At 44.0% G+C, this 22,674-nt stretch overlaps 1 protein-coding gene across 1 annotated transcript; it reads right to left on the bottom strand.

Annotated features, from left to right (window-relative positions):
- Positions 1-887: 887 nt before the first annotated feature.
- On the bottom strand, positions 888-22,228 carry LOC138971554 (arylsulfatase B-like). The gene is made up of 14 exons (XM_070344306.1): positions 21,998-22,228; positions 12,524-12,635; positions 11,876-11,927; positions 11,191-11,294; positions 9,645-9,751; positions 8,947-9,011; positions 8,419-8,520; positions 6,445-6,511; positions 5,761-5,858; positions 5,077-5,216; positions 4,523-4,581; positions 3,573-3,702; positions 2,082-2,248; positions 888-1,156 (listed from the first exon to the last, which is right to left on the bottom strand). The coding sequence occupies exons 1-14, from the start codon at positions 22,125-22,127 to the stop codon at positions 984-986; spliced, it is 1,506 nt and encodes a 501-aa protein (XP_070200407.1). The 5' UTR covers positions 22,128-22,228; the 3' UTR covers positions 888-983.
- Between the last annotated feature and the right edge of the window lie 446 nt (positions 22,229-22,674).

Raw genomic sequence — 22,674 nt, 5'->3', positions numbered from 1 at the left:
CAAGGCATCCAACATGGCGGCAGATGACCAATTCCAGAGAGTTACGACCCGTGATTCTCATACCGCGCGCGCCGAGTAGAAATGCTGTTGATAACTTGAGTTTCTGCAATGGGCCTATACACTGACTGACATCTTGACCTTGCTACTTATCAATGTATGAATTAGGTCCGAGTGCATGTGTCCGTTGATCAAAATTTGAGGACGTGACCTGCATTTTTTTGTTGATCGTCGTACGCAGACTCGCCAAGAATCATGTTTAAATCAAGTTGAAAATAAGTGCCTGTCTGTACTCACTTGCACTCTCGCGAGCACGCGCGCTCATACGCACCAACGCACGCTCATTAACACACACACATACACACACACACACACACACACACGAACACACACACACACACACACGGGCGCACACACACACACACACACACACGGACACATAGACACACATAAAACTATATGCGTTAGTGTGTGCGTGTCTGTGTGTGTGTGTGCGTGTTTGTGTGTGTGTGTGTGTGTGGGTGTGTTTGTGTGTGTGTGTGTGTTTATGTATGTGTGTTGTTGTGTGTGTTTGTATTATATATATGGGGGTGGGGATGGTTGCCTGGTACACCATCGCAAACGTTAACATTGACACGAGGTAGCAAAAGCAAACGGGCACACTGACAGACGGATGGACAAACACGCAGGCAAACAGCTCGCCGTTACATCCGTGGTAAATAATATATACACTCACGGAAGCAAAAAAGACAGCAACACACAGACACACACACAGACACACACAGACACAGACACACACAGACACACACACACACACACACACACACACACACACACACACACACACACACACACATCGTTGCCAAAAGACGATCCCAAGACTAATACAGTTCTAAGTGTATTCTCATATTTATTTATGTATTCATTTATCTCAGGGAATCGAATTTCAATATGATTTATTTCACTGGATCCGTCAAGAAGTCTCTTCAGCACCAGCCGGGCGTCCAGGTGCCGCCATAGTGCTCAGGGTTGGCGGCAGGATCGTTTTCAGGATAGTTAGCAGGTACCATCGTCTGCCGCCATTCAGCTAGCCTAGCTTTCATCTTGGCCAGAACATCCGGGTACTTGTCTTTGACGTCATGGTGTTCTGTTGGATCCTCTGAGGAAATGAAAACAACAGAGGTTATACAGAGAACTTCCACTTCATAGAACAGTTCGTGTCTTGAAAGGGACATTTTAATGCTGACAAAATTTTAAACAAACCATAAATATAACAAAGAGTAATGCAAGTTCCCCCAATTCAATATACAACAAAACTGTAGAACTAAGATAAACATCAACCACCAAACAAATACATCGTAACTTCTTTCACGATTTACAAGTCCAAAGGTAAGTTGTCATGCAATAAAATAAGATAGAATAAATTAAAATGTAATAATTAAAATAAAACAAAAACATAGTGTGTGCGTCTAGGTGTACGCTTCACGCTCAAGCGCAATCTCCTTTTGTGAAGTATACTATCGTTCATAACGATCTAAAGAGCATGTTACACCACAGACAAAAGACAGATTGAGTTAGAAGTACGTATATACATTATCACAGTGTCAAAGCTCAGCGCGGCTCAAATGTCAAGGACTTTGTCAAGTTTGGTTATGGAAACCCATCCAAGCCTTTTCCACCACTCGTATAAACATTGATCCAAGCCCTTGCGATATTTTCAACTAAATTTTGGTGCTCGATATCCTGACCTGCGAAAAAATGAAGCGTGCGCGATCCATACCAAGAAACATAAGCGAGAGAACATAAATATATCGAACTGGAGTGTTTGCCATCCTGGAAATCAACTCGTAAATTAATGTCTGTCGAAGTGGACAACATTTGTTTGGCGGATGAATTTAAAAGCACAAAATACACAAATAAACAATATAACCATCCCCGCCCTGACCCACTTTTTTTTTTAAATAATAAAAAACAAAAACAAAAAAAGCAACAACAATTACAACTTACTACAGGCGGTTATTTTTGTTGTGATCATAATCATTATCCTTATCAACAAAACAATTTTAGTTAAATTATTCTCTCACCTTTGATGTTAAAGAGCTGGTAGTCATCAGGTCCTGGGTCTTCTACGGCTGACTCGTCGAACTCCTCCTGCTCCCCATCCACCCCGGGTACAGGATACCACCCGTTATAAGGTATTCCAGCGGGTCCCATTCCAGCTGGCCCCTGCATCAGTTTCCAGTCACCCGATCTGTGGAATATGAGGATCGATCCTTTCTTCTTCTTCTTCTTTGTTCATGGGCTTAGACTCCCACGTTCACTCATGTTTTTAGCACGAGTGGATTTTTACGTGTATGACCGTTTTTACCCCGCCATTCAGGCAGCATACGCCGATTTCGGGGGAGAGGATCGATCCAATTGTGTTTACATTTTTCTGTCCAACGTGCAGCTTATTTTAAATCTAAGGTTTTATCATCATTGGAATATGCACATATTTGTTGTAGGCTTGGGCATCCGGTATCAATAAATTAATTAATGAACGAATCAATCAAGCAACTGAGCAGTAGTATGGAGAATGTCATTAGCGATCATTCCCTCACTCACTCATTGTCTCCATTTTATCACTCAACCCTTGCTGCCCCGGAAAGCAACATAAAGGTTTTAGGGACGATAAAAAAAAACAAGAAATTCCTCCGAGGTAGGAAAAACACCCCCGTCCTTACCATTCTCACTGCCACCAACTGAGAAGGTTATTTCCCTTTGACCATTAATATGTCCCTCTATAAGTCCTTGTAGAATCTTAATCCACCAATAACTCCCTAACCGTGTGTTTGACTGGTCCCAATTTTTGTAAGGACCGTCTCAGGAATGTATAGAACCTGTTCACCAAGTTTGGTGACGATCGGTCCGTTCATTCTTGAGATCTATATGCGAACACAAACACACAAACAAACAAACAAACAAACACATCGACCGAATCCTATACACACCCCTATACCGGGGGTGTAAAAAATACTCAACCCGGTCTCGCTTTCAAAAAGAAAAGTTGCGTTAGAATCCCCACTTGATGGCTGAATATAAAGCTTATTTGTGACCCTCCACCACGGAATGAGTCGCATGTCACCTTTGCACGATTTTCATATTTGTACATTTTCCTAAAGAGTTTTTTATGCTCTATCCAGTGGTGAAAACCGTTTTAGAAAAGAGCAAAAACTGTTTGAGTTATAAGCCTGTGACTAAGGTGACCCTCACACTGTTACCAGACACTCCCCGGACTTATATTACGCCTAGCGCAGAACCGCGCGAGGTGACATGCGACTCATTTCGTGGTGGAGGGTCACATTTGTGTCTTTGTTGTTCAAATCAAGCAATCAAGCAATCAATAACTCAATCAATGAAACAATCAATCATTCAATCAACCCATCCATCCATCTATTCATCCATCCATCTATCCATATATCATGACATCAATCAATCAATTATTCAAACACTGAAACACTCAATCACTCACTCAATCACTCAATCAGCTAATCAATCAATCAATCAGGCAACCAATCATCGTTTATATTCCTCACCGAATAGCTGCATGAAAAGCTGGTTTCTGTCTATCTTCCATGGCATCCATGTTGTAGACGAACTCGGAGCGAGGGCTGGGAGACCCTGTGATCAATGACTCCCACTGACTGACTCCGTCAATTCCTGGGGCTGTGGGAAATAATGGAATCGTTCAAAGAAAGTGGAACCCCTCTTTAATGGCCAAAACTGACAGACACGGATACAGACAGACACACAGACAGACATACAACAGACAGACAGACAGACAGACAGAAAGATAGACATGCAGACAGATAGGCAAACAAATTACAGACATTCCCACACACACACTCTGAACAGACGTGTCCCACTTTTCAACACATGTCTGATACTTCTTCTTCTTCTTCTTCTGCGTTCGTGGGCTGAAACCCCCACGTACACTCGTGTTTTTTGCACGAGTGGAATTTTACGTGTATGACCGTTTTTTACCCCGCCATTTAGGCAGCCATACGCCGTTTTCGGAGGAAGCATGCTGGGTATTTTCGTGTTTCTATAACCCACCAAACTCTGACATGGATTACAGGATCTTTTTCGTGCGCACTTGGTCTTGTGCTTGCGTGTACACACGGGGGTGTTCGGACACCGAGGAGAGTCTGCACACAAAGTTGACTCTGAGAAATAAATCTCTCGCCGAACGTGGGGACGAACTCACGCTGACAGCGGCCAACTGGATACAAATCCAGCGCGCTACCGACTGAGCTACATCCCCGCCCGTCATGTCTGATACAAGGATTGAACACTTCGTGACTTTGCTCACACGTGTTTATTTGACACCAGTCAGCACTTTGTGTGCTACGTTTGCCACTAGAACTACATACTATGTCACCGGACCAGTGCCAGAGTGAGAACTGCAGTTTGTCACTTTTCTTAAAGCATGTAAGTTTCTGTGTGGTGTTTATATCTCTATTCTTTCTCTGCTGCCTGTACTCACGTGGACTACCGCCGGCCGCGGTCATCATGGTCGGAAACCAGTCCACTGCGTGCATCATTCTGTTTTTAGACACACAGCCACACACTGGGTAAATGAAACAGCAAATTAATTGATTGGTTTATATTTTTTTTTCATCTCGCTTTATTTTGTTTTAAAACGATTACAGAGAGGAGGGAACATCTGGGCAAAAGTGCATAACTAGAAAACCCTCAGAAGCCATTGTGTATTTTTGACTGGATTTAAAGCATAACATTTGGCTCAGAAAAACTGTGTTTGGATGGATAACATTTTTTTTTAATAGGAACTATCAGCAGCTAACTGCTGTACACTCAACTGTTTTCTTCTTCCTTCTCCCCTTATTTCACCCCCACCCCCCTTCTCCCTCTCTTGTTAATACCCATAGATTTAAGACTATTCCGCTTTGGAAAGTCTCCTTTCTCAGATTTCCTGTTCATAATGTTTGTAAATGTACATCTACATTTTAAGACCGCCTCCCTGTTCTTAAACACGAAATTTCTGTTTGTTTTCAGATTTGTGCTTGCAAGCTGCCTCACCCTTCGTGCACGGTGCCTTTGTTTTGAAAGAGGTTCTTGCTGTAGACGAAGGCTGTGCCCCGAGTCCCTCCCTCCCACATGGTGGCCTTGGCCCCACGCAATGGCCAGTTGTTACCCGCGTCCCACACCGGACCTCCGTTCTGTTCAGAGAGACATAGACAAGATGAGATGAGTTGAGATGAGATGGGTTGAGGTGAGGTGAGGTGAGGTGAGATGAGATGGAATGAGATTAGATGAAATGCGATGAGGTGAGGTGAAAAGAAGTGAAATGATATATCACAAGACAAGACAAGACAAGACAAGACAAGACAAGTCATTTAAGACAAGACAAAACAAGACAAGACAAGCCATTTAAGACAAGACAAGACGAGACAATTAAGGCACGACAAGACACGACAAGACAAGGCAAGACAAGTCATTTAAGACACGACAAGACACGACAAGACAAGGCATTTAAGGCAAGACAAGACAAGCCATTTAAGACAAGACAAGACAAGACAAGACATTTAAGACGAGACAAGATAAGATTAGCATGTTCTACCAAAATATGAAGTTAGCCATATGATAAATCTCGACAGTCAAGATGTAAACCAACGCAAACGCATAGACACAAAGTAGCAAAAATAAACACAGGCACACTGACAGACAGGTGGACGGACACGCAGTCAAACAGCTAGCCCTTACATCCGTGGTGAAGACGATCAGCATGTTGTCAATCAACCCGGTATCTTCCAGGTGTCCAGTGATATTGGCAATTGCCTCGTCGAGAATGGCCACCATGCCTGTGGACAATGATCGTGGGAATCATTATTGCAAATGGGTTTTACCTACTGTTAAATATCTTAAGAACAAAGTGACTGTGGGTGATTTGAACAAAGTTAATCAAATAAAGAATTCTGTACTCACAAATACAAGGACAGCACATACAATACTAAATCTAACTTACTAAATACTGAATATTTCTTAATTTTAAAAGAAACATTGTTACTTAATAATTACTTTGTAAATGGTTTGCATTTTATCTAAAAAAAAACCCGGACAAATGAGGCGCAAGTTCGTGGTAAACGTTATCATTCCTAAATTCGCACATCAGTTTCTCAACTTGCTCAACTTTGGTATGATATGATGAGTATCACCTCAAAACAATAGAGAACAACACAACATCATGATACTAGCTGACACAACTCGGCATTTTCTTCGAAGTCCTGGCGTCAGGTGTGAGAGACGGAGGGGGGTGGGGTGGGGGGGGGGGGGGTAAAGCACTAGGAGAAGATGACAAGACATACATGTTCTGCTTCAAACGCAGAAGTGTACGAAATGTTACGTTGCAGGACATGTATATAATCATTGCTCGTGAGAAACCTTTACCGCACTTAGTTCTCCTTGTCTCGTTCTTTATGTGTCCGCAGAATAAATTCTCATAGACTGCTGGCACCTGTGAACACAATCAGGATCTCAAATCACTATAGCATGATGGGTATAATCAGATACGTTACCACTGACCTACAAACAGAGAGACGGACAGACAGACAGACAGACAGGGAAGAAGGACAGACAGACACGAAGACGAACAGAGTACTTTCGCCGCTTTCCCAGTGTTGTTATTGTTACTACTGCTAATGCTGCTCCAACAGATGTTTATGTCAGTAAGCAACTATTGATACCACCACTAAGATTTCTGCTAACACCAGCACCAGCACTACTGCCAACCACCAACCCTGGCACCAAAACGAGGTGGCCCGGGTAGCTCAGGTGGTAGAGCACTGGACTTGTGATCGAGAGGTCGCTGGTTCGAATCCGGGCCGGGACGGACACGGGTAAACTTTATGTGCAGACCCAGAGACGGTATCCATCTCACACCCCCGTGTCACCACAATGGCATGTTAAAGATCTTGGTCATTCTGCCATTAGTGCAGGTGGCTGAATACACCTAAACACGCAGACACCTTGGTAGCGCGACTCCGTTGCTGCTAGCTTTCCACTGGGAGGAAGCGACCCGAATTTCCCAGCGATGGGACAATAAAGTAATGAACAAGAAGGGCAAAGCCCATACGACTCACATGCTTGACCTTGACCTTTACATGACCTTGACCTTCAGGGTCAAGGTCAAATAACTAAACCTAGCAATGACATACACTAAGAACTGCTTTACACATTTTTCCTACCAAAATCCAAGGTCATGCAACACAAAGCTGTTAATTCAAGACATAGGAAGTACAATGGTGCTTATTGGCTCTTTCTACCATGAGATATGGTCACTTTTAGTGGTTCACTACCTTATTTTGGTCACATTTCATAAGGGTCAAAGTGACCTTGACCTTGATCATATGTGACCAAATGTGTCTCATGATGAAAGCATAACATGTGCCCCACATAATTTTTAAGTTTGAAACAGTTATCTTCCATAGTTCAGGGTCAAGGTCACTTCAAAATATGTATACAATCCAACTTTGAAGAGCTCCTCCAAACTGTAAACCAAACTGGTATCAAAAGATGGGGCTTACTTTGCCCTATATATCATATATAGGTGAGGTATTCAATCTCAAAAACTTCAGAGAAAATGGGAAAAATGGGAAAAATAGCTGTTTTTTAGACAACATTTATGGCCCCTGCGACCTTGACCTTGAAGCAAGGTCAAGATGCTATGTATGTTTTTTGGGGCCTTGTCATCATACACCATCTTGCCAAATTTGGTACTGATAGACTGAATAGTGTCCAAGAAATATCCAACGTTAAAGTTTTCCGGACGGACGTCCGGACGGACGGACGGACGTCCGGACGGACGGACGTCCGGACGGACGTCCGGACGGACGGAGGGGGGGACGGACGGGGGGGACGGACGGACGGACGACTCGGGTGAGTACATAGACTCACTTTTGCTTCGCATGTGTGTCAAAAATGAAAAAAACAAAAAAATTAAACTACTACTTCTCCCGCCACTACTACAGCTACATAATTACCGCCCCCGCACACACCACCACTACTACTGATACTACAACCACTACTACCACATCTACTGCAACATGAACACCACAAGTTGCGATTAACCACTTTAACTGATACTTACTCCAAATTCCCCCCCCCCCCCCCCCGAAGGGGTCCTGATTTGGCCTATATGGTCCGCTGGACCCAAAAAGCAACAACAATCAATCAACCCCCCCCCCCCCACCAACACGCACACACATACATACACACACACACATAGATACACACACACATTTACACACACACACACACACACACACACACACACATAGATACACACACACACATTTACACACACACACACACACACACACACACACACACACATTCTACCAAGAGAGTTACTCTTATCATTACCTCCAGAGGGGCATGAACAGACTGGAAGGCCAGGTAGAGAAACAGCGGCTGGGACGTGTTGTGTTGCCATATCAACACCTGAGCTCTCTCCGCGAATGTATACTGCACATTGCAAAGGTCAAAGGTTGCGCATTTGATTGGTTGGACTTCAGTTGCATTTTGCCCTATGGTTTCAAAAACTCACAGCAAGTAAGCAAGTAAGTAAGCGAGCAGGCAAGCACGCACGCAAACAAGCAAGCAATCAATTAACAATAGTCCATCAAATCGTCAGCCAACCAACTGTATAGTTCTTTAACCCATATATACAGTCATACTGTAGATATGACGTTTGGCATCGGCATTGGTCAAACACCAAAGCTTGTGTCAAATCGGCGAAACCTTTGCCGTCATTTGGGTAGAGCTGCATAGCTTTTTTTCACAAGGTGTTGTCAAGGACTGCCATACACTTCTGAAAATTGGCGAACATTTTCTGCACATTTCGGAAAATTTGCCAAAGGAAATAAGCTTACACCCCGGCAACATACTCACTGCAGAATACTTCCCCGCATCGTCTTTGTCGACCGCAGTGTCTTGACGAAAGTCGTAACCCCCACCTAAAGACAGTGCAATACCTTGCCAGTAAAATGAAATAATACCATAACATTATACCAAGAAATGGCGTAAATAGTCCGGTATGGTGCAATCAGTAGGTGCAATGAGTAGGTGTGAAAAGTGCATCATAGTTTGAGAGGCCGGCTTTGTGTGCATGTATGTGTGTGTGTGTATGTGTGTGTGTGTGTGTGTGTGTGTATGCAGTGTGTGTGTGTGTGTGTGTGTGTGCGTGCGTGTGTGTGTGTGTAAGCGTGTCATAGTGCGTGCGTATAAGTGGGTGCGTGTATGTGTGTGTGTGTGTGTGAGAGAGAGAGAGACAGAGACAGAGAGAGAGAGATACAGACAGAGAGAGAGAGAGACAGACCGAGAGACAGACAGACAGTACAGAGAGACAGAGACAGACAAAGACAGAAAGAGAGATACAACGAGAGAGAGACAGACAGACAGACAGACAGACATAGCGACAGAGACAGACAGAGGCAGAGAGACGGAGACGAAGACAGAGAGAGACAGAGAAAGAGACAGACAGACATGGAGACAAGAATGAAGATCCAGCCAACCAAAACCAATTTGAAGGTTTATGATTGCTATATAGCCAGTCAGTGTTTTAATCAGTTGAACCAGCGCACACTGACCTGCCATATGTGTGTAGTAATCTTCACCCGCGCTGTAATAGCCAAGAAAACTGTCAAAGCCTCGGAATGTAGGCGTGTATTTCCAGTTGCAGAATCCCAGGTGCCACCTGTAATTAACACACACAAAGGCAGGCATACAAACAGGCAGACTCAAGCACACGCGCACGAACGCGCACACACACACACACACGCACACATACACAAACATACACACACACACACACACACACACATGCACAAACACACACACGCACTCGGAATCATTTACTCACAAGAGCTAAACATTTGGTTCCTTATCCTAGTGAAACTGGAGGTATCCCACGAACGCTATACTGTAATCGACTTGAGAAATGTTTATGCCGATAAAGAAGGATACGTTGTGCCGACTGAATGTTTTTTTTTGGTTTTTTTGGTTTTTTTTGTTTGACGGTATTATTAACTGACTGTATTATTATTAAGCAGGTAATACGTCCATAATGTCAAGTATTGTAATCTGCATGTTATGCCAAGCTCCGGCCTTACTTGTAGGCGAACGGTATGTTATATGTCCGTCTGTCTGTTATGTCCTAATGTTGTATAGGCCCTATGATATATGTCTTGTATACTTGCCATTTACATATTTATTATAAATGTTGATGGATGAATGATGATACATTGTAGACGGATGCATGTTATGGATTAAAAGCCCCACAATGATGTGCTTGGCAAAAAAAAAAAAAAAAAAATATTTTGTTCGTGAAACCCGATAACGTCGGAGAACTGTGGTTCTCTCGGACAACTGCAGTTGGTCGACTGTGTTTCTGGCTTATGAAACTGGCCCCAGGTCTGTGGATAAAGGTCGCGTAAGAAGATTACGGTTTTAGCTGTCACATATAGCAATTTTTGTGTGATAAAAGCTTTGTCTGTGGACAGAAACGAGTCCGTTTTAGGCGGCAAATTTAGAGTGAGCGCTGCCAAAAGTGAAAAAAAGAAAAACAGCCTAACGGTTTTGAGATTTCTGTTTCTGCAACTGTTTTGACATGTGCAAGTTATCCAGAGAGGGTGAATACAGCGAATAAAACTTTTTTGAGCGCTCTAGCGCCGTTAGTTTGTCAGAACAGGAGGTGGTCCATATTAGGAGCCGGTCCATATTAGGAGCCCTTCCCCTACTTTGTTTGGGGCATTTTTTCTCAAAGTAAATAAACTCAATGCACTGTTTCCATGAACAATTTAGCAAAACGTCTTTTAATCCTGAACCTTTCGTTTTGCATATCTGATATTGACGTTCGAGTGTTGTTAATGTCTACATTTTGTAAAATTTGGTTTCTATTGTAAATAGGCACGTTTTGTAACTTTTGGTTTCCATGTCTCGTTGCTGCTTTCTAGTATTGTAGATGTCAACATTTGGTAACTTTTGGTTTTCTAATACCATAGTGACGTCCGAGTATTGTAGATGTCTGCATAATTATTTTATGTCTACATTTTGTTACGATTGGTTTCCATGTGCCATTGTGGTGTTCGAGTTTTGCAGATTTCTATATAATTATTGTAAAGGTCAGTTACATACTTGCCGACAGCATGCGTGGCATAGCCCAGGTCTTTGAGGGCTTGTGGCAGAGTGGTCAGGTTGGCGGGTAGGAAGGCTTTCTGTGCTGGCTTGATGGCCCTGTGCTATGAGAAAAAGAGGATAATCTACCATTGGCAGAGCATACTCCAACATAAATGAATGTTTGTGAACAGGGACTGAGAGCTATTCAGTCTTGCTTTGGTAATATCTTAGAAAAGGCCATGGAAATTAAAGTACCAACGTTGAATGTAATGTCTTCATCACTCACGTACGCAGACAGGCAGACACACACACACAGACATAGTTAAAAAGACACAGAAACACCGTGACACCGAGACACAGACACAGACATACACGCACACACACTAACTCACACAGACAATAACACACAAACACACACACACACACACACACACATAAACACACGTACACCCACACGCCTACACCCACGCACACGCCCACACCCACACACACACACAAACACAGACACACACACACACACACACATACACACACACACACACACACACACACACACACACACACACAGACGCTAACACATACACACTATCGCACAAACACGCGCGCTTTCCTATCAATTAGAAAAGCTTTAAAATGAGATATACAATTTACAAAGAAAATTAAAGGGAAAACAACATTACTAACACTAAACAGATAAGCGTACCTGTAGTCCAGTGTGAAAAGGGAAGTAACCCGACATGAAGGCACTCCGTGAACTGAAAATGGTATTCACCATTGTGCCGTTTTGATAAAAAGCGGTAAGAACAACTTGCAAACAAAACAGGATGAAACAGAAAGCAGTCAGAAGAACAACAAATTGGACATATTATATCTTTTTTTGGTATAAAGTAGGAAATATTAGAAAATAAGAAATAAATAAAACAGAGATCGAGTAGCCTAAGGAATGATCAAATGAAGGAAGCAATGAAGGAAGTAGAATAAAAACATTTTTAAAAAAAAGCTGGAGAGACCAACAAACACACAGATACAGGCCTACGGACTTACTAACGGATACTAGCTCAAAGTTAACTTGCTATATTGCAATGCAAAATAACGCAAACTGGTGAAATAAGCTTGTACCGGGAGCTTCAGGGTGAAGGAGAAAAAGAAGAAGAAAAAGAAGAAGAAGGAGAACAACAACAACAACAGCAACATCACGACAACAACAACAACAACAACGACGACGACAACAACAACAATATCCACAACAATAACTATAAACAACAACAACAACAACAACAACAACAAGACAACCCCCAAATAACAACAAGACAACCGACAACGTCTTGTGGCTGTTAACAATCCAACTGACGGAGAACAGAGCGGCTGAACGTAGGAGCTGTTGAGAATGATCCCCTGCCGAGCCAGGCGACTGAGGGTCGGAGTGTGCATGTTGGGGTCCCTCCAGTCCACGTCATTCCAGCCTGCAAAGAAATGTATGATGGAAGCACTTAATGATATACGATACCGATAAATGCGCAAAGTCTGGCGGTGACCTTACGCGTCATTTTCTCCAGCTGAGATGACGAATTCACCGAGCCAACTTTCGGTCAAGAAATTCTTGGACGGTTTCTGGGAGACGCGCAGAAGAAGCGACATAATGTTAACGTGACGCTATTATTCGTGTGGAGAAAAGCGACTACAGGAATATTTTTGTCTTTTCTCCATATGTAATTTTCTTCTTAAAGTATATAGAGTGAAGAAGAAGAGAAGGTGTAGAGAGCAGAATATATTATCTAGGTTAGTATCGAAACGGTGTGGAATTAAGATTCACACTCTAAAATCATATTTGTCCTTTCCCCTAGTAAATTGTTCGGAGATTAAGGTATGATACGGTCCCGTTTTCTATTGTTCTCTTGCGGTAGAATTAATTGGTTAATTGGTTTTGACACGATGGCGCCGACAGAACTGACGGGATATGACCCCTAGGTCGTTTCTCCTGTCACGAATGTTTATGCACGTGGGCCGTTAACGACTGAGGGCATTGTTTTGCTATATTCACCTCCCTTCCCAACCCCCTTTCTTTTTTTTGACCTGATTCTTTATTTCTAATACAGGTCTATGATAATACTTGTTACACACAGACGAACACACATACATAGACACACATACACATACAGACACACTCTCTCTACTCTCTCTCTCTTTTCTTTTCTGTAACATTTATATCATTCTTTCTTTTACCCATGTATTCAATATAAACATGTATTCTGTGTTCATTTGTTTGGTAGAATAGAGATTTTATGTTTATCATCTACATATGAGAAGCCTGATCAATATACACTGTGTTTGATTGTGGTTAACTTGTAACTGCATACGGTGTTTGGTGTAACATGACTATTTTGCGAGGTAATAGTCAGAGGTTTTGCACTTTGTTCACAGTGTTGATAACCGATGAGTGTTTGGTATCAAATGATGCGTCGAAGAATTTCCATTTTATTGATGTATTTCTTTATAGCGTTTTTGATGTAGTTTTCTTTGTACAGGAGTTTTTGTGTATTTTTGAGGGATTTTAACTGTAGCTTCTATGGAGGCTGACAGCAGCCTCGAGACTCTAGCCCCCCCCCTCCCTCCCCATTTTGTTCTATGACGTTGATACGATCGCGCCGGCTTGACTGGCGGGGTTGTGAACCCAAAGTCACGCTCCTGTCACTTGCCACGAATTTGTTTTTGCACGTGGACTGACGTCAGGGACAGTCATGGAAGGTATATAAGCTGTTAGTTTTCAAGGTTCGGCGGGAGTCTTGGCAACCAACCTGGCTTAAGTGTCTAAATGGTATACCGGACTCCCCACCACCACTTAGAGTTACAGCATTGCTTCTGTGCCTGTGGAAAAGGTTGTGGGAGGCAACCTTAGTACCGAACGGTTGTGGGAGGTTCCCAACCTAGTACAAAGTATTTGTTGTTATCTCTAAAACTGTCCTCCGGAGTCTTGGCAACCAACCTGGCTTAAGTGTCTAAATGGTATACCGGACTCCGCCCTGTGGACTGAACTGACAGGGTTAAAAACAAACGTTCCGCAGTCCCAGGTTACCACACGGCGAGTAAAGTGGCGTCGCTTTACTCTTTTACTTTATTTTTACTCAGGCCCCGAACCTCTGCCCAAATTTTCAGCCATTTCAGGACATAGGATATTGCTTTCAGTAGCGTATTTTGCTAAAGGTACCTACGGGTCATGCCCAAATTTTCGGCCATTTTTGGACTTAGAATATTTTTGTAAGGAGTAGGAAAATTACAGGAATAGAGTGAACCAATGTACAGATATATTTTCTGAAAAGAACCAACGCCTTGTATTGAGTTGTTTTTATGATTTGTTTTGATTCAATACAATTTTGAACTTTACCTGACTCTTCTTGAGTTTATATTCTGTGTGTCTGTTTGTCCTGTCGTGTGATTGCCATCCTGACAAATGACCTTCAAACACGAATAACATCTAAGACACAGACACAGACAGTTAGAGTTAATGTGAAGCTAAGACCGCTCGGCTTTACAAATGGTGTCAGAAGTGGGATTAAGATTGGTTCATTCTAGGTTTTGGTAGTTTCCGATTTGTTTTTACTTAGAGAGAGAAGATCCCCTCCCATCCTTTGTTTTTATTTTATTTTTCTCAGTTACTTAGCCAGTGACTGTTTATTTTTCTGGACTGCTGCGAAGCAAGATGTCTGACCTTGGTTCACAAGAAGACCTGCGGGCGTCAGGCGGTACTGACGACAAGGGTCGTCGCCTACCTCCCTTGAAACAGCATAATGCAAACACTAGCATATTTGTTTGTTGCTATCAGTTAGGTCTTTTTCTCTGTGTACTTTAAAGAGATGGGGCTGTTAGTGTTCAAAGCTTTAGGCTGGTTTTTCCTTTTGCTGGGCAAACCTTTTTTTTTCGTCTGCTCCCTGAAAATCACCCTTCCTGCTGATGGCTGCGGACCGAAGCAAGATAGCGGACAACGAGGTAGTGTTCCAGAGGGCATGCAGTGCAGTCAACACAGCTCGCAATACTCCGATGCGGCACCGTCATGGAGCCAGTGGCTAGGAAAGCTGCTGGCATGCAGGGACAACACGGCACGTTGTCTTGGCAACGAGGAACACGGTCTACACGGCGCTTGGAGGAAAAGCAAGGGACCAGCCGGACAACACAGCAGGGGTCGTCTTCAGTCAACTACACACGGGAGCAGTACAGAGTGGCTTTCCGGTCCGTCTCTCCAACTCGAGACCTGGACTGGGAAGCCAGAGCTGCATACTGTCGGCGACACGATTCACGTGTTGCTGGCAGGAGAGCAGAGCAGCCAACGCCAGGAATGCAGCGCTCTGCGTCACGAGGCGACAGCGCCGAAGGAGAATATTCGGGGACTGACAGCGGTCTTGGAGTCAGTCTCTGTCTCCCCAGATCACAGCGCGCACAGTACAACTGCAGAGGAAGAGCAAGAGAGGCGAGGAGACAGCGACAGAGGTGACACGAAGCTTGTCACTGGGGTCCAAGGACGATCGAGCTTTTCTGACGCTGCAACCTCGGTGACACGCGGTCATCCTAACGTGTGTAACCTGGGAAAGCAACAGATGCCGGGCGGGGAAAACCTTCCCTGCTGGCATAGATGTCGAGTTCTGGACAGACAGGGACACTGTCTGGAGCTCGAGGGAAGGAACGGCGCTTCGCTGACCGGCGGAAGCGAGTTCAACAGATGTCCACCAACATTCAACGGAAAGGCGGATTGGGTGGCGTTCCGAGTTCAGTTCGAAATGTTTGCAGAGCTGAACAGATGGACAGAGGCAGACATGGAGTTTCAGCTTGCTGTTTGTCTACGAGGGTCAGCACTGACAACGCTGAAACTCGTGAGACCCGAAGACAGACGGGAATATGACTCGCTTGTTCGGGCCCTTGAAGCGAGATTCAGCACACAGATACACGAGAAAGAACTTCTACGGACGAACCTTCAGGAAGATGAAAGTCTGCCTGCATTAGCGGAAGACGTCAGGCGCCTGGTACAGATAGTCTATCCGGCAGCTAGCAGAGAAGCAGAAGAGGAGCTGACCATCGCTCATTTCACCGATGCCCTCTACCATTACGCAAGGCTGCAGTGGGCGACATTTCAAGCAAAACCACAGGCACTGGAAGAAGCTGTTGCAGCTGCGATCAGGTTCGAGTCTTTTCGGGTTGCACGAAGACACTGCTTCACACACGAGGGCAAGGCAGCGGTCGTCAGAGAGGTACTCGAAGGTGTGAGGGGCTTGTGTTTCTACTGCCACAAGCCAAAGCATCGAACAACAAACTGCAGAAGAAGCAGAAGAAGAGGAAGAGAAGACAGTAGCTGGAAACGGGCCATCGAGGAGGGAGATGTTTTGGTCTTCTTACACCTGTGACGGCTGCACAGGTGGTTGGGGTTGTACTGACGTCAGGAGTTACGTCAGGCAACAGATTTTCCGAAGATCAGCGCATCTTTGAAGAGAAGACAGACAAGGAGGGGACAAAACCTGCTGAAGGTTGCTTCCGTGTGCAGTGTGGGACACTGCATGCAAGATACAGAGGGATTCTGTATACGTCCCAATAACTACACCGTCGGACATCTCGGCCCACAAGATTCCAGCGACGGCAGAGAAGAACTACGTCATTACGAAACGCAGCCGATACCAACAACAACACCGTACATCGAACTGACAAGGACAACCCAGCTGACCAGTGCGCTGCAGGGGATCCGGTCGGCGAGCGAGCTTTACGGCGCGCTGCCACGAGGCCGTGATTCCTGCCTCTGTCTGACGAGACAGGGGAACCTGTCTGACGCTGCAGCTGGTGCGTCTCGAGTCCTATCATCGCCACAGAAGTCGTCACAGAGGTCACCCGTTCCTGCGTTCCTGTCCGGCGCCGCGAGGACGCGCCGGGTGTCATCTGGTCCTTTGTTGCTGTCCGGCGCCGCGAGGACGCGCCTGATGTCGTCAAGGTACCACTCTCCCGGAATCCGCGGAGCGAGGCTACATCAGCGACAACTCAAGCGTCAGACGTAAGCACCAAGGAAATAGGCACCAGTGACTTCGTGATCAATAAGATGTTTTTGTTCTGATTTTGTTAAAAAGCATAGATTAGCATAACCAACGACGAAAGAGATGCAGATAACAAAAGGAGAGACAGCAGACCTACGTCATCGCCTGCTGGAGAGACTGAGATTTGACCATTAGAGGAGACTGAAGGGTTCACGATGGAGTAGACAGCGTCTGGCCAGAGCTGTTGAAACATTTGGTTTTTTTCTTGTTGCAACAACTTACTACAGAAGAGTCATATACACTCTGCCATGGGTGTAGTCCAACAACCTGCGGGGGATTGGATTGGGAACCGTCTTGACCTGGTGTCACACTAGGTGGCACTGGAGGGTATGGTACAGAAGACCTACCAGAGGACAGGCAAGGCAAGCATAACCGAAAGAGCGGTTTGAGCGGCGTGTGCTGGACCTATGCGGCCACATAGGTCGGGTGGGCTGATTAACTGGAGAGCTGAGTGCATCCAGCAGCGAGGGAGCCTGAGAGATGGACTTCTCGGAAGGGGACTTAGATTACAACGAGGGGTCCCGAAGACACGCATCGGTCACCAATCCATGAACTTATTGCAGGGACCGAGAAGGTTGTCAAAGAGAAGAACACAGAACCTCAAATCTCTTCGAAAATCATTATCAGAATCTACGGTGGCAGTCAACGACACCACTACCTTCGTCCCGGTGAAGACACTGCGGTCGACCTGGGATGCCAGCTGCGTCTCGGCGTTAAACGGTGCTCCAGCTGGGGATCGTCCGGGGGCGGATGTTTCACCGAGGTTGACGCTTTTGCAGTGACAGAAACGACAGAGGGAGCTGTCTGGCGCCGCGAGGACGCGCCAGTCGATGTTGATGTCGTTGCTGTGACGGAGGGAGCTGTCTGGCGCCGCGAGGACGCGCCAGTCGATGTTGATGTCGTTGCTGTGACGGAGGGAGCTGTCTGGCGCCGCGAGGACGCGCCAGTCGATGTTGATGTCGTTGCTGTGACGGAGGGAGCTGTCTGGCGCCGCGAGGACGCGCCAGCCGATGTTGACGCCGATGCTGTGACGAGATGACGTCAGAGTGACGTAACATCCTCGTCGTCAACGCCGCATCCGTGATGTCGCCGCAACTCCAACAACGATGACGTCAACGATCGAAGGTTTTATTATGTAGAGCATCAAAGACATTGAGTTAATCAGTTACATGAGTCATGTAGGATTGTTTTTAAAAGAAGAAAGAGACAGACATTAGATGAGTTATTGCGCCGTGTGTGTGTTTCAAAGACAATGGGGGCAGATGTGAGTGTACACTTACGACCGGTAAGAATACACATTTTGTCTTTTTATTCTGTTAATTGTTGCTTGTATTCTTTTTGAAATGTTGAACATAAATAAGTTTGACCGGTTGTCCTCTCTTTTATATGTTGCTGTGAAGTTTGGTTCCGCGATGTCATGTTTTCTGAATGTATTGCGAAACCAACCATGGCGAGGTAAATCGGTGTGTGGTTGGTTTTTTTTTGTTAAGTGGAACAGAAGACTAGAGTGGAGAGTCTAACGTTCTTTTGAAAACAAAGTTGGACTATAGCTGCAGAAGTTTTTTTTATAACCTTCATTTTTATATCTGTGTCCGAGTAAACTGTAAAATACATCACTGGGTGGCCGAGTGGTAACGCACTTGCGCTCGGAATCGAGAGGTTGCGTGTTCGACCCTGGGTCGGGCCGCTATTTTCTCCCCCCCTTTCCTAACCTAGATGGTGGGTTCAAGTGGTAGTCTTTCGGATGAGACGAAAAACCGAGGTCCCTTCGTGTACACTATATTGGGGTGTGCACGTTAAAGATCCCACGATTGACAAAAGGGTCTCTCCTGGCAAAATTGTATAGGCATAGATAAAAATGTCCATCAAATACCCGTGTGACTTGGAATAAAAGGCCGCGAAAGGTGAACATTCGCCTAACAGGCTTGAGGTTTGCTGGTCGATGTGAATGCGTGATATATTGTGTAAAAAAATTCCATCTCACACGGCATAAAGCGCTTTGAACTTCGGATAAGGCGCTATATAAATAAAGAGAATAAAAATAAAAAATTATGTCATTGAGATGGTCGCGAAGAACCAAATCATTCCAAGTTTTTTTCTCATAACGTCCCTCCTTTTGTTGTCGGTGAAAGAAATTATAATCGCATAATTCTAATATTTTTTTTGTAACAATATATTTTTTTTTCTTTTTCTGCTTGAAATTTATAATGATAATAGAACTGAGAAGCTGAGAGAGGTGTTTTTATTTGGTTTGGGCCAAATTCACTATTTTTGAGTTGGAATCCAATAAGAACGGACAGAGTTTGTTGGTTCGGCGTTACTAATGGTGTTTCTAACGCAAATCTTATCCTTCCGCTCGGTTTTTTTTACATTTGGTGTCAGAAGAAAAAGAAGGAGGATATTGGTGTTTTACTGGTTTTCTGTAAATATGATTTTTGCTTTGTGTAAAATGATGGTACTTATAGTGTTTGATGTATACTTAGCAGCAGGACTATATTTTTGCTTCTGCTTCAAGAAGTTTCAATACCCTCGGTCATTTTCAGTTTGAGGGCAAACTGTTTTTGTGGAGGGGGGCATTGTGGAGAAAAGCGACTACAGGAATATTTTTGTCTTTTCTCCATATGTAATTTTCTTCTTAAAGTATATAGAGTGAAGAAGAAGAGAAGGTGTAGAGAGCAGAATATATTATCTAGGTTAGTATCGAAACGGTGTGGAATTAAGATTCACACTCTAAAATCATATTTGTCCTTTCCCCTAGTAAATTGTTCGGAGATTAAGGTATGATACGGTCCCGTTTTCTATTGTTCTCTTGCGGTAGAATTAATTGGTTAATTGGTTTTGACACGATGGCGCCGACAGAACTGACGGGATATGACCCCTAGGTCGTTTCTCCTGTCACGAATGTTTATGCACGTGGGCCGTTAACGACTGAGGGCATTGTTTTGCTATATTCACCTCCCTTCCCAACCCCCTTTCTTTTTTTTGACCTGATTCTTTATTTCTAATACAGGTCTATGATAATACTTGTTACACACAGACGAACACACATACATAGACACACATACACATACAGACACACTCTCTCTACTCTCTCTCTCTTTTCTTTTCTGTAACATTTATATCATTCTTTCTTTTACCCATGTATTCAATATAAACATGTATTCTGTGTTCATTTGTTTGGTAGAATAGAGATTTTATGTTTATCATCTACATATGAGAAGCCTGATCAATATACACTGTGTTTGATTGTGGTTAACTTGTAACTGCATACGGTGTTTGGTGTAACATGACTATTTTGCGAGGTAATAGTCAGAGGTTTTGCACTTTGTTCACAGTGTTGATAACCGATGAGTGTTTGGTATCAAATGATGCGTCGAAGAATTTCCATTTTATTGATGTATTTCTTTATAGCGTTTTTGATGTAGTTTTCTTTGTACAGGAGTTTTTGTGTATTTTTGAGGGATTTTAACTGTAGCTTCTATGGAGGCTGACAGCAGCCTCGAGACTCTAGCCCCCCCCCCCTCCCTCCCCATTTTGTTCTATGACGTTGATACGATCGCGCCGGCTTGACTGGCGGGGTTGTGAACCCAAAGTCACGCTCCTGTCACTTGCCACGAATTTGTTTTTGCACGTGGACTGACGTCAGGGACAGTCATGGAAGGTATATAAGCTGTTAGTTTTCAAGGTTCGGCGGGAGTCTTGGCAACCAACCTGGCTTAAGTGTCTAAATGGTATACCGGACTCCCCACCACCACTTAGAGTTACAGCATTGCTTCTGTGCCTGTGGAAAAGGTTGTGGGAGGCAACCTTAGTACCGAACGGTTGTGGGAGGTTCCCAACCTAGTACAAAGTATTTGTTGTTATCTCTAAAACTGTCCTCCGGAGTCTTGGCAACCAACCTGGCTTAAGTGTCTAAATGGTATACCGGACTCCGCCCTGTGGACTGAACTGACAGGGTTAAAAACAAACGTTCCGCAGTCCCAGGTTACCACACGGCGAGTAAAGTGGCGTCGCTTTACTCTTTTACTTTATTTTTACTCAGGCCCCGAACCTCTGCCCAAATTTTCAGCCATTTCAGGACATAGGATATTGCTTTCAGTAGCGTATTTTGCTAAAGGTACCTACGGGTCATGCCCAAATTTTCGGCCATTTTTGGACTTAGAATATTTTTGTAAGGAGTAGGAAAATTACAGGAATAGAGTGAACCAATGTACAGATATATTTTCTGAAAAGAACCAACGCCTTGTATTGAGTTGTTTTTATGATTTGTTTTGATTCAATACAATTTTGAACTTTACCTGACTCTTCTTGAGTTTATATTCTGTGTGTCTGTTTGTCCTGTCGTGTGATTGCCATCCTGACAAATGACCTTCAAACACGAATAACATCTAAGACACAGACACAGACAGTTAGAGTTAATGTGAAGCTAAGACCGCTCGGCTTTACATTCGCATTACTCCCATTATGACGTCTTCTAGCTTTTGACGTCAGAGGTTTTACTTTGGAAAATGAGCTAAAGAAGAGACGTCTTGGTTTGTGTTATCGGTGTCGTTTGACTTTAAAGGCACACTTCTCTGGTGAAAAACAAATTGGCACAACGTCTCAGATGTGCCCAGGCGATTACATAGGATAAAACCATCATAATCCACTTTAGACACATACCAATAATTAAAAGCCTTGGGTGTTCGCTGTGGCAACTTGGCTTTCTAAGAAATCAATTCATGAAAATAAAATAATCATCATCATCATTGTCATCTTACCAAGATCGTCGGCCACGATGAAGAGAATGTGAGGTTTGTCTGCGGCATTAACTCCATTAAAACTCAGCACCACTACCATCAGCATCGCCGCCAGAAGCGACGACATCATTCTTCCAGACATCATCGGCATTGAAAATGTTAATCGACGCTCATTGCAAAGATCAGCAAGAGTGAGACATTGGTTCAGTCAGCTATTTTTATCAGGAGCTCATTGGAAACAAATATACTTATATCAGACTGTGATATCATCTGGGTAAAATACACATGTCTGTTATATTGACAATGGACTGACATAATGACCTTGCTACTTATCAATGTATGAATTAGGTCCGAGTGCATGTGTCGGTTGATCAAAATGTGAGGACGTGACCTGCATTTTGTTGTTGATCGTCGTACGCAGACTCGCCAAGAATCATGTTTAAATCAAGTTGAAAATAAGTGCCTGTTTGTACTCACATGCACTCTCGAGAGCACGTGCACACACACACGCACAAAACGCATGTTCGCACACCAACGCATGCTCATTTACAATCAATCAATCAATATGAGGCTTATATCGCGCGTATTCCGTGGGTACAGTTCTAAGCGCAGGGATTTTTTTAAATTTTTTTAAAAAATATTTTTTTTATGCAATTTATATCGCGCACATATTCAAGGCGCAGGGATTTATTTATGCC

The sequence above is a fragment of the Littorina saxatilis genome, linkage group LG7 (genome assembly GCF_037325665.1).
Source record: "Littorina saxatilis isolate snail1 linkage group LG7, US_GU_Lsax_2.0, whole genome shotgun sequence".
In the NCBI taxonomy this organism is placed as follows: domain Eukaryota; kingdom Metazoa; phylum Mollusca; class Gastropoda; order Littorinimorpha; family Littorinidae; genus Littorina; species Littorina saxatilis.
The sequence above is the reverse complement of the archived record's forward strand: the minus strand, read 5'-3'. Positions and strand labels throughout refer to the sequence as shown.

Excerpts from the sequence above, each read along its gene's own strand:
- LOC138971554 (XM_070344306.1), bottom strand. The coding sequence starts at position 22,127 with ATGCCGATGATGTCTGGAAGAATGATGTCGTCGCTTCTGGCGGCGATG. Across the intron at positions 6,512-8,418 it reads CTGTTCATGCCCCTCTGGAG|GTGCCAGCAGTCTATGAGAA; the intron begins GTAATGATAAGA and ends TTGTGTTCACAG. Across the intron at positions 5,217-5,760 it reads TGATCGTCTTCACCACGGAT|AACGGAGGTCCGGTGTGGGA; the intron begins GTAAGGGCTAGC and ends CTCTCTGAACAG.